Below are 11,869 nucleotides of genomic sequence, written 5' to 3' on the forward strand. Positions count from 1 at the left end.
TAGTAGAGACGGGGTTTCACCATGTTGACCAGGATGGTCTCGATCTCTTGACCTCGTGATCCACCCGCCTCGGCCTCCCAAAGTGCTGGGATTACAGGCTTGAGCCACCGCGCCCGGCAGGAGAAGCAATTTTCAAAGGCTTGAGAAGGAGAGTGGAGCATTCTGGGACGCTAGAAAAAAAAATAGAACAGGAGTGCTGGGCACCAGTAGAAGATTGGCCTGAGACAAGTATAATTGAAAGTCATTAGAAGGCTTCAAGAAAGGGCAAGAGGATCAGAACTTTATTTTTAAAAGATTAGTTGTGGTGTGGGGAAAAGACAGAAGCAAGCAAGGTGTGGGTGTGAGAGACCAGCTAGGTTATTGCAGGAGTCTAGGTGAGAAATGACAGCTTGTGCTGGGTGTTGGCAGTGGATGAGTGGGGTGGGACTGCTTGTGTTGCTCACAGTGTCTGGAACATAAGCGTGTAACCTAGGTGTTAAAAACCTAACTCTGCCACTTATTAACTGTGGCTGAGAAAGTTTTTTAATCTCTTATCTCGAAGGTTGGGAGAATGATAGAACCTATATCACAGGGATGCTATATGGATTAAATAATATAAAAGTTTAGTGGTGTCAATATGCTGTAGAGGGTAAAGCTTGAACAATGGGTAGATGATGGAGCAGTTAGAGACGGGAAACCTAGTTCCATTTGGGATACCAAATGGAGAAATCAACTGGTGTATCAAATAACGCAGGTGGAAAACTGGGTGGAGAAATCTGGACTGGAGATAACATTTGAGAGTTGCTGATGTCTAGTTGTTGATGACTTGAGAATGAATGATATAGTCCAGAGTAGAGCAAGAAGGGAAAGTTTGGATGACCTCATGGAAAGCCAACATTTAAGAATCAGAAGAGGGCGGGACACAGTGGCTCATGCCTATAATCCCAGAATTTAGGGAGGCCTAGCAGGATTGCTTGAGTCCAAGAATTCTAGAGCAGCCTGGGGAACATAGTGAGATCCTTGTCTATGGTCATTATCTATATCTTAAGAATCAGAGGAATGCTCTTAATTCCCTACTCTTTCATAAGGAGAGTAGTAGAATGGAGAGAGTTGGAGTGAATTTTCATTTTATCCTCAATTTCCTCATCTGTCAAATGGGGATAGATTCTCTCTCTAAAGATGATTATACCCTCCCCCATTTCATTTATTACATTGTATTGCATTTTTTGCTTATAAGGATTTGTTCAAACTCAAGAAATGTGTTTTGTGTCTTCAACAGCAAAACAGGGTACCACAAAGACAACTAATACTGAGCTCTAAGCATTTTACATACATATTATTATTCAGTCTTTGCTACAACCTTTTAACTTCTATTTCTGTGTGTGTGACTATAGACGAGGAACTCCGGCATGGAGAGCCTTTAATAGTCTAACCAAGGACATATGGATAAATAGTGGATGGTGAACTAGAACTAATTTGAATTCAGTAAATGTTAACATAAGCCATATAATAAATGGCTGTAGTTAATTAATGTTAGTTTTCCCTCCAACTAAATTTGGTTCAGGAATTGTGCTTGATGAATAATATTATTGCTGCCTTCTGAGATGTTTGGTAATATTTATTTGTTCAATTTGCCTTATTTAAAATAATATACTTTTAGTGGCCGGGTGCAGTGGCCTGTAATGCCAGCATTTTGGGAGGCTGAAGAGAGCGGATCACTTGAGGTCAGGAGTTTAAGACCAGCTTGGCCAACATGGTTGAAACCCCATCAGTACTGAAAAAAAAAATACAAAAATTACCCGGGCGTGGTGGCGTGCCTGTAGGCTCAGCTACAACTGAGTAGGAGGCTGAGTCAGGAGAATCGCTTGAACCCAGGAGGTGGAGGTTGCAGTGAGCCGAGATGGCGCCACAGCACTCCGGTCTGGCGACGGGAGACTTAAAAAAAAAAAGTCGGGGAGGGGCCGGGCGCGGTGACTCATGCCTGTAATCCGTCTCCAAAAAAAAAAAAAAAAAAAAATCAGTGATACTTAAAATAAATAAATAAATAAATAAATAAACTAGAGGAAGAGAGTGTGTCCTGTACATTTTGGTGTTATTTAAATTGTTGGGTCATTAAGTTTAGTATCTGCAATCATTCTGGGGAAAATAAATTCCATTTCTAATGTTGCAATCAAGAAAGTAGATGACTTGGCTGACAGGGGTGATACAATGGAGGACAGATAATTCGGAGCCCTGAGTCTTGGACTCTAGTTCTTAAATTACTATGTTCATTCACCAAAAATTTGTTAAAGCTCTTTCAACATGCCGGCACTGTGCTAGTCGCGCCGTGACCTTGGGTATGGCTCTAGGTCACCTTAAAAGGAGTACGCCATACCCTCCAAGAGCTCTTAGGGGCTTCATAAGGATGCGACTCAGAGAAGGGAGGGAAGCGCTCCAGACGCAGCGCTCCATGGCCCTCCCTCCAGCACCTCGAAAATCTAAGATTCTTCTCTGAGGTAACTCCGCAGCAAGAAAAACTACATCAAATATGGCGCGGCCAGCCTCTCCAGGCGTAGCTACCATCTTCTCGGTAGTTCCAGAGGCGGGCGGGTACATCACGCATGCGCGGCCCAGGCGTCTCTGGCACGCCTGCGCGGCCGCATCGCCTCCCCCGCCCCTCCCGCCGCCGCCGCCGCCGCTGCCGCTGCTGCTGCACTGACGGCGGTTGCCCGCGCCTCAGGTGAGTGAGCGCCTCCGCCAGGCCCGCGGGGAACGCGCGGCGTGGCATGCGGGGGCGTCGCTCCTTTGCCCTGCCCCTTCCCCGCATCATCTCCGCGGCTCGGCGAGACCCTGGGGGCCGGTGCTGCCTGCCTCCTTCGGGTCCCCGGGAACCTCTGCCCCGCCCCGCCCCGCCCGCTGGACCTGGGTCAGCTGGGCTTCCCTCGGCGGCTCCCCGCACCTAGCCCTCCCGCACAGCGTGCGGGCAGCAAGAGAGCCTCCCTCCGGGCTCAACACCCTGGGTCACAGGGACGCCCCCCGCAGGCGCGAGCCCCTCTCTCTCTCTGGCTTTGCAGGCGGCAGAGCTCGGTGGGCCTCGGGGTTGCTCATCTATCTACCTCGCCCGCCCCAAGAGCCCAGATGCTTGGAAGAGGGGCCGTGAGCACCCCTTGCATCTGTGTGGTCCCAAAGCAGCAAAGGGTATTCTCTAACGGGACCTTAGGACGACCCTGCCGGGGAGAGGCTTCTTAGCCCCACTTAACTGCCGAGGAAACTGAGGCACGGGAAGGTGAAGTGCCGTGCCCAAGGTCAGGCAGCTGACAAGTGGCAGGGTCGGCTCTCTACTCAGGGTCTAGGGCTCTTAGGCCAGTGAGGTTGGAATTTGATCTCGTACCTTTGAAATATTTTTGAAATCACTTGTCATCTCTGAAGTTGCTGTCGAACGTCATAAAAGTAGGCTGCACAGAGAAGATTTTCTTGTCGGAGTACAGTTGAGGTGTTACTGTAATAATAATAGCGTTATCAATATAAGATCTAACGTTCTTCCAGCACTCGATGTGTGCCGGGTATCTTGCTAAGCGTTTTATTAAGATAACCTCGCATAACACCTCAGCATTTCCCAGTTCACACGTTTCCCCCTTCCTTTTCATGAAGCCCTTTTTCTTTTTTTTTTCCCTGCAGAGCTGGCCTCCCTATCACAGGTAGCCTAGGAGCCCCTTGGCTTAGGAGGCCGGGAAGCTCTCCTTTGGTGGTTTACTGACACAACAAGAGTGAGCCTTTCCTTGCCGTCATCCAGATTTCCCCCCATTACCCTGGCCCTCTGGGGATATTATTAGCCTTCCTTTCCTGGCTGCCAAGAGAGCAGGACTGGGCTGACTGGGCTAGTTGGGCGGGCTGGACTTGGAGGTGACAGAGCAGATTTGGCTAGAACTCATCTCCTTCCGGAGCTTTCTGGCTCTGCCCCAAGGTTGGGCTTGAACATTTCAGTATTTAAGATAAAGTAAGAAGAGAGAGAACATTGATAGAGTGGTGCTGAATTTAAGAAGCCTCCCATGATTTAAAGTTCCAAATGAACAACTATAAAAATATGTGAATGTTTCTCCCCCAAAATAACTAGCTCAAACTGTCTTTTTTCTCCCTTAGCAAATCCTCCTCCACATTTCAAAGGCTCCACTAAATCACCACCTTCTCTGTGAAGCCTTCCCTGCTTGATTTTCCCAATTAGAATTACACGTTCACAAAACAGGGTCTTAGCCTGCGTACTTCTAGTCCCTTGAGGGCATGGGCCATCTTTGCAGCTCCAAATACCCGGCTCACAGTAAATCCTTGGTAAGGACTTAGTGAATTTCCACCGCCCCTTTTCATTACTCAAACGGTGGTGTTCTTCTGCTGTCCTTTGTTCCTCCTTTCTGCCCTTCAGTGTCTCTTTGCTTGTCTCTTCCTTTAGATTCAATTTCTCATCACCATTTACCACTCAGAGGCTTCCATCCACCCTGTTGTTTTTGAAAACTTGCAGATAAGAGTCTTGCATCAAAAAGTCTGTTTGTGTTACTCAAAGGTGTGCTCACAATTAAGCTGCTTTTGTTTTATTATTATTATTTTTTGAGACAGAGTTTTGCTCTTGCCCAGGTTGGAGTGCAGTGGTGCAATATCGGCTCACTGCAACCTCTGCCTCCTGGGTTCAAGTGATTTTCTTGCCTCAGCCTCCCAAGTAGCTGGGATTACAGGCACCTGCCACCATGCCTAGCTAATGTTTTGTATTTTTAGTAGAGGCTGGATTTCACCATGTTGGCCAGGCTGGTCTTGAACTCCTGACCTCAGGTGATCCACCCACATTGGCCTCCCAAAGTGCTGGGATTACAGGGTGAGCCACCGAGCCTGGCTGCTTTTGTTTTATTCTAAATTGTTACTTTTGAAGGTGGAGAATGCCTGTTTATTCCCAAGAGTGGAGTTGGTTTATGCTGTTTCGGTGTAAGGGCAGTTTTCATTTGTATGTTGCAGCAGGATAGCCTGAAGCTTACACCCCATTAGTCTGTCCCTAAATGCATGAGAGATCCATTTTTACATTATTTTGTCTTCTGTGGCTCACTGCCCCTGGTGGTATCAAAGTAACCACAATTTTTACTGTATATCATTAGATGGCATTTATAATAATAAATATTCAAAACAGTCCTTTGGGAGGCAGCAGATATGTGCATAGATTCTCTTATCTAAATAAAGCTTCTTAAAGAGTTTTTCCAAATAATTTTCTGTAAATATACTGACTATGAGTAAGACATGGATGTATGGTGCTGGATAGTAGAAGATTCTCAGTTGAATGAAACAAGCTCCTGTTGAAAGAGCTTACTAGCTAATTGGGAAACATTGACTGCACTAAAATAAAGTCTAAAAATTCCTATATTAATGTTACAAGCAAAGCAAAATTCGACTATAATGGAATAAGATATTCCTACATGGGATGTTTCATAAAATTGTATGTTATTCAAGCTGAAAAGGACTATTGAGTAATTAAATCCAACCTTCTCACTTTTATAGACATCATCCTGAGAATTGAACTTGCTCAAGGTCACAGAACTGGGGCTACAACTTGAAATTCGAGACTTTTTAGCCATTAAAGGTTTATCAGTGTTTCTTCTCAGTGAATTCATCCTTAAAGACATTAACCAGCAACTCTATAAAGATTCCATGTATGTTTTTAGAACAGGGGTGGGGGAAGACATACAAAAACATGATTCGTGTCTTCAAGGAGGTTATGGTCTGTTGGGGAAGAGTAAAGCAGCATTCTCTAATGTTGAAGCCTGTGTATATATAATTGTTAAATTGTATGGTAAAGGGACTAATGATATCATGGGAGTTGGGGAAAGGGGGCAAGAAGGTTCAGTATGAGCTGCTATGGTGAGACCACTTTGGGCTTTGACTTTCTGGGCTTTGACAGGTGGATAGGGTCAGAATTAATCAAAAGGACAAGGAAAACATTTTGAATCAGGAGTGATAAAACCGACATGATAGCAATGCCTGCCACGGTTAAGGGATAGTAAAAAAAAATTGGCTTGGCTGGCTTAGAGCAGTGGTTCTCACCCCTTAGTGTGCACCAGCATCACCTGGAGAGCTTATTAAAACCAATATTCCTGGGCTCGACCTTCAGAGTTTCTGATTCATTATCTCTGGAGTGGAATCCAAGAATTTGCAGTTCTAACAAGTTCCCAGATGACACAGATGCTGCTAGTCTAAGGATCACGCTTTGAGAACTACTTGATTAGAAGATTGAGAAGCTAGAGTCAAAAACTGTCAAATAACTTGTTCCAAAAAAGTGTGTGTGTGTCAGGTGTGGGGGTATAGTGATATAGGAGAGTTCAGGAAAGATATTTACCAAGCTCTAATGGTCGTCACTTCTGGGAGTGGGATTTAGGGGTTTGGGGAATTTACTTTTTTACCTTTCTATATTATTTTTGCATTATGCATATAATGCTTTTGTGTTTTAAAAAGGAAAGAAAAATCTTTTTTGAAGATACATACTAAAATATTTATGGAATTAAAAAAAGAGCTTGCTAAAGTAATCTAGTGTCATAGAACAAACATTTTTAGAGTGTCTGCTATATGCCAGATGCTGCTAGCTTCTGGAAATACAAAGCCTTTGCTAAAGCTTGCAGGCTAGTGATGGTGATTGAGATGGGCAGGAAACAACTTTACTTAGTGTCATGTAAGCTTCCTAAGAGCAGGGACCAGGGTGTAGCTCTGTGCTTGGCTGATAATTGGCACTTAGTAGATGATGAATGAATGAGCAAATCCAGGTAAGAATTGAACACAGAAGGAAGGAAAAAAAGGCCAAATGAGAGATTCTGGAAGAAAACGGCCAAGCTTGGATAGAAATGTTGAAGGGAAGGGGTGCATTGAAAAGAACTTTCAAGTACAAAGATTGATAACATTTTGGGTTTGCTGCAGGCTGGATGTCAGATTGTTTATTCTGAAAGATGCCCCCCCTTCTTCTTTAATAGCTCTTGAAAATAGTATACAAAAACTTAGCTGGCTTGATTATGGATATTTACCAGGTTTCAGGGCTTTCTTTGGTAAATGAATTTTTAAAAATCACAGTGCTAAATCTGTAAAACTAATGTATAATATTTACCTACAATTGTGCTCTCATTTATGTAAAATTAACTGATATAATGGAGGATGTTTTAAATGTCATACAAAAATGGTTAGTATTAGGTCTTTTACTTTTATCTCTTCAGTGAATGGGCCAGTAGTCTACTCAAAGTTCTGTGATATTTCTTATAGTACCTAACAGAATTTAACATATTATCAGTCGTAAATAAAAATTTGTTGGCCGGGCATGGTGGCTCACGCTTGTAACCCCAGCACTTTGGGAGGCCAAGGCAGGCAGATCATGAGGTCAGAAGTTTGAGACCAGGCTGGCCAACATGGCGAAATCCCATCTCTACTAAAAACACAAAAATTAGCCAGATGTGGTGGCATGCACCTGTAGTCCCAGCTATTTGGGAGGCTGAGGCAGGATAATCTGATTGCGGTGAGCCGAGATCACGGCATTGTACTCCAGCCTGGGCAACAAGAGCAAGACTCCATCTCAAAAAAAAAAAATTTGTTGTTGATGGCCGAATGGGATGCAATTTGGAGGAATACGGCTTCTTTGCATTCTGAATTGAATTCTGTATAAACACTAATTACAGTGGCAAACATTAATTAATGTTATTGATATGGAGCCGGTGTCCTCCCTGGATATGGGAAGAATGTATTATATGGAGTCTTTTTGTGTAGAGGTGCCACTTTTTATCTTCCTTAGAGATTTAATATAGTAAATTAAGATTAATTAATTAATTTATTATTATTATAATTTTTTAGAGACGGGGTTTCACCCTGTTGGCCAGGCTGGTCTCAAACTCCAGACCTCAGGTGATCCACCTGGCTTGGCCTCCCAAAGTGGTGGGATTACAGGTGTGAGCCACCAAGGCCGGCCAATTTATTTATTTTTTATTTATTTTTATTTTTATTTTTAAGAGATGGGGTTTCACCATGTTGGCCAGGCTGATCTCAAACTCCTGACCTCAGGTGACCCACCCGCCTTGGCCTCCCAAAGTGCTGGGATTACAGGCATGAGCCACCAAGCCCAGCCAATTTATTTATTTTTTATTTATTTTTATTTATTTATTTTTTTTTTTTAGAGATGGTGTTTCACCATGTTGGCTAGGCTGGTCTCAAACTCCTGACCTCAGGCGATCTGCCTGCCTCAGCCTCCCAAAGTGCTGGGATTACAAGCATTAACCACCACTGAAGATTAATTTTTTAAGTACAGTGGTGGCTTCTGCTGGGCTTTAACTATAGCATTTGACAATAACCCCCTTACCACCTAAAAGGACCCATGGGCTATAGTCTGGGGTTTTCAAGTAAAATTCTGGATGTAGCTACTCTTCATACTTAATTTTATTACTTACTAAGTTTTTCTATTGCAAGTTTTGTAGTATGTTTTTAAAAGATGCTGCTGTTTTTAGTTTTGGGGCAATAGCTGTCATTTTAGGGGTACTACTGGTGTGATGGCCTAAAAAATCATAAACCCAATAAATCAGAGTAAAGAAAATTATATGTAGCTCATAAAAACAACATGAAATTGCTTCCCTCCTTTTTTTTTTTTTTTTTTTTTTTTGTAGTCTTGCTCTGTTGCCAGGCTGGAGTGCAGTGGCGCAATCTTTCAGTTCCCTGCAACCTCCGCCTCCTGGGTTCAAGCTATTCTCCTGCCTCAGCCTCTTAAGTAGCTGGGACTACAGGTATGTGCCACCACGCCCAGCTAATTTTTGTATTTTTAGTAGAGACGGGGTTTCACCCTGTTGGCCAGGATGGCCTCGATCTCTTGAGTTTGTGATCCACCCACCTTGGCCTCCCAAAGTGCTGGGATTACAGGCGTGTGCCACCGCACCTGGTCTTCCCATTTCTAATGATAATTTAAGATTAGAAATCAGGCCAGTCTGTGTAGTCCCAGCTGCTTGCAGGCTGAGGTGGGAAGATCGCTTGAGCCCAGAAGTTTGAGACCAGCCTGGGCAGTAGAGTGAGACTGTTGCTCACTATATTCTGGAAAGATTACCAGATGACGATTAATCCAGAAATATGTGCTTTCCAAACAGATACAGTTGTTTATTTAAAATGACAGTTTTGTCCTTTGGTGCTTCTATATTTATTTATTTATTTATTTTTGGGAGGAGTGCTTCTTACAAAAGGGCAGCTGCAAAATACAGAGACCTCTGGAACAATTATTTGTTTTCTCTTAAAGTGAAAGAATGGGTGGGATCCAAGGAATGAGTGCAGTAGATGGACAAACCACAAGCTAGTTTTTTTAAGTTGTTTTCAGGAATCCGAGCAACAAAACACAAAGGTAAAATTTCCAGTCAAGGAATTCTTCCAAAAACAACTTTAGCTAGTCCCAGAGATTCCCAAGACCTCTCCTTCAATGGAAAAGTATGACTTATTACTGCAAACCCATTACTCCCACTACAATAAACACTTTAGAACAGAGTTTTGGATGACATCTGTTTAGTTGCATACAAGTAGTAATATTGGGGAACCAGAACCAGGTGTGAATGTGTTGAGATTTCTACTGTTTTGCATGATAGTGCTTGTGTGTGTGTGTGTGTGTGTGTGTGTATGATTTTTTTTTTTTTTTTTTGAGATGGAGTTTTGCTCTTGTTGCCCAGGCTGGAGTGCAATGGCGCGATCTTAGCTCACCACAACCTCTGCTTCCCGGCTTCAAGGGATTCTCCTGCCTCAGCCTTCCGAGTAGCTGGGATTACAGGCTTGCACCACCACACCTGGCTAATTTTGTATTTTTAGTAGAGACAGGGTTTCTCCATGTTGGTCAAGCTGGTCTCGAACTTCTGAACTCAGGTGATCCACCCACCTCGGCCTCTGAAAGTGCTGGGATTATAGGAGTGAGCCACCATGCCCAGCCAGTGATTCTGTATTTTTAAAGCTGAATTTTCTTTCATGAATACAACTTGACTGCTTTTTAATTTTTTTAATTTATTTATTTTTTTTGAGATGAAGTCTTGCTCTGTCACCCAGGTTGTAGTGCAGTGGCAGGATCTTGGCTCACTGCAGCCTCTGCCTCCTGGGTTCAAGCAATTCTCCTGCTTCAGCCTCCCAAGTAGCTGGGAAGTAGCTGGGATTATAGGTGCATGCCACCACACCTAGCTAATTTTTGTATTTTTAGTAGAGATGGGGTTTCTCCATGTTGGCCAGGCTGGTCTTGAACTCCTGCTTTGGCCTCCCAAAGTGCTAGGAGAAAGTGTTGCTTTTAAGTCATTGTGTTGGGATGGGTTTAACTAGGGTGTTCACTAAAATATAACTTTGGGCGATTAGTCCGCAGGGTATATTGCATTTCCAATTACTCAGATAGGTACAAATCTCATATTAAAGTAGTAATGATAATAACGATACATACATTTTGTATGGGGCTTTTCGACTTTCAGAATTCTTTTTTTTTTTTGAGACAGAGTCTCGCTCTCTTGTCCAAGATGGAATGCAGTGCTACAGTCTCGGCTCACTGCAACCTCCATCCCGAGTTCTAGCAATTCTCATGCCTCAGTCTCCTAAGTAGCTGAAACTACAGGCGACTGCAACCTTGCTCAGCTAATTTTTTGTATTTTTAGTGGAGGTGGGCTTTTGGCATGTTGGCCAGGCTGGTCTCAAACTCCTGACCTCAAGTGATCTGCCCACCTCAGCCTCCCAAAGTGCTGGGATTATAGGCATAAGCCACCATGACCAGCCAATTTTCAGAATTCTTTTATAGTAACATCCTGGTAAGCGCCAGTAACCCAACCTGAGAAAATACATTAGAAGAATTAATTATCAGATGGCATCAAGTGGGGAAAATTGGTTATAGAGGTCAGGATGCAGATTGCTCAGGTTCAGATCCTTGCTCTGCTGCTTGCTAGCTGTGTGATCTTTGGCAAATTACACAACCTTATCCTAGCCTCACTTTCTTCATCTGTAAAATGGGGTGGATTACAGTACCTAGCTAAATATGTTGGGAAGCAAAATGAAATAATAAATGGATAAAGTGCTTTAAATGGCACATTTGTTTCAGTTGATTAAAAAAAAAAAGAAAAAAAGAAATGGATAAAGTGCTTATGGTACTTGGCATAATGTAAGCGCTCAATAAATTTGGCTAGTATGAGTATTATATATTGCATATTAGGGCTCTTGTTTGTCCTTTGCTTCACTCAGGCTGACTTAAAGTACAGATTGTTTTCAGGGATTCAGCCTTACAGCTGGCAGGAACCCGGAGCCATCTAAGAGCACACCCCAGGCCTTTGCCAGTGGTAGTGTCCTAAGTTGCCTTCAGGAGTGGAAGGCAGGGGGTTGTGCTTCTGCTTTTAGAGTTACTTTAGTATGACTCCTGTGTTAAAACCTCTACTGGCTGATGGATGTCTGGGATTAACAAGAAGGCTCCTACATGGGGGTTGCTTTGTTCTAGCAGTTATTTATACCAGGACCCTGGAATGGATAGAATTAATATATAGGACAGACTCAGATTCCCAGTTTGGTAGTCTCTACAAACCTCTCATTTACCATCTGCTGCCAGAACGAACCCGGGAGTGACACAGCAGGAAGGTGGGCCTATCGCAGGGGTTGCTGCCCTTTTCCTTTCAGGAAAATGAGGAATGTGAATGGCCCTTATCCAGGCCTGAGGATGAGCAGGGGTACTTCCTGTTACAGTGAGGATCTGTGAGCATATGAGCTACTCCAGCAGCTACCTGTGATTCCTCCCTACCTCTTAGCTTCTGTAGATAGGGGGATAGCATCTCTGAGTGTATTTCTTCCGGCGAAGAGCTACCTGGACTTTCCTTTATGCAGTGAAAAATCTCAGTGAGCTGTATTTTTTTTTTTTTTTTTGAGACGGAGTTTC

At 43.5% G+C, this 11,869-nt stretch overlaps 1 protein-coding gene across 7 annotated transcripts in view; it reads left to right on the plus strand.

The window, feature by feature from the left end:
• Positions 1-2,611: 2,611 nt before the first annotated feature.
• Positions 2,612-11,869, plus strand: part of NDRG3 (NDRG family member 3) — a 91,234-nt gene continuing 81,976 nt past the window's right edge. For 4 of the 7 annotated variants that reach the window (XM_037732746.1, XM_017512629.2, XM_017512623.2 and 1 more), the window contains exons 1-2: positions 2,612-2,698; positions 3,033-3,156. In XM_037732746.1, coding sequence (XP_037588674.1) covers positions 3,097-3,156 — 60 coding nt within the window. In that variant the 5' untranslated portion in view covers positions 2,612-2,698; positions 3,033-3,096. Of the gene's footprint in view, positions 2,699-3,032; positions 3,157-3,240; positions 3,264-11,869 lie in introns of those variants that run through there. The other 3 variants (XM_017512646.2, XM_017512653.2, XM_037732755.1) reach the window with 2 other exon arrangements.

The sequence above is a fragment of the Cebus imitator genome, unplaced genomic scaffold (assembly GCF_001604975.1).
Source record: "Cebus imitator isolate Cc_AM_T3 unplaced genomic scaffold, Cebus_imitator-1.0 Scaffold18, whole genome shotgun sequence".
Taxonomy (NCBI): Eukaryota; Metazoa; Chordata; class Mammalia; order Primates; family Cebidae; genus Cebus; species Cebus imitator.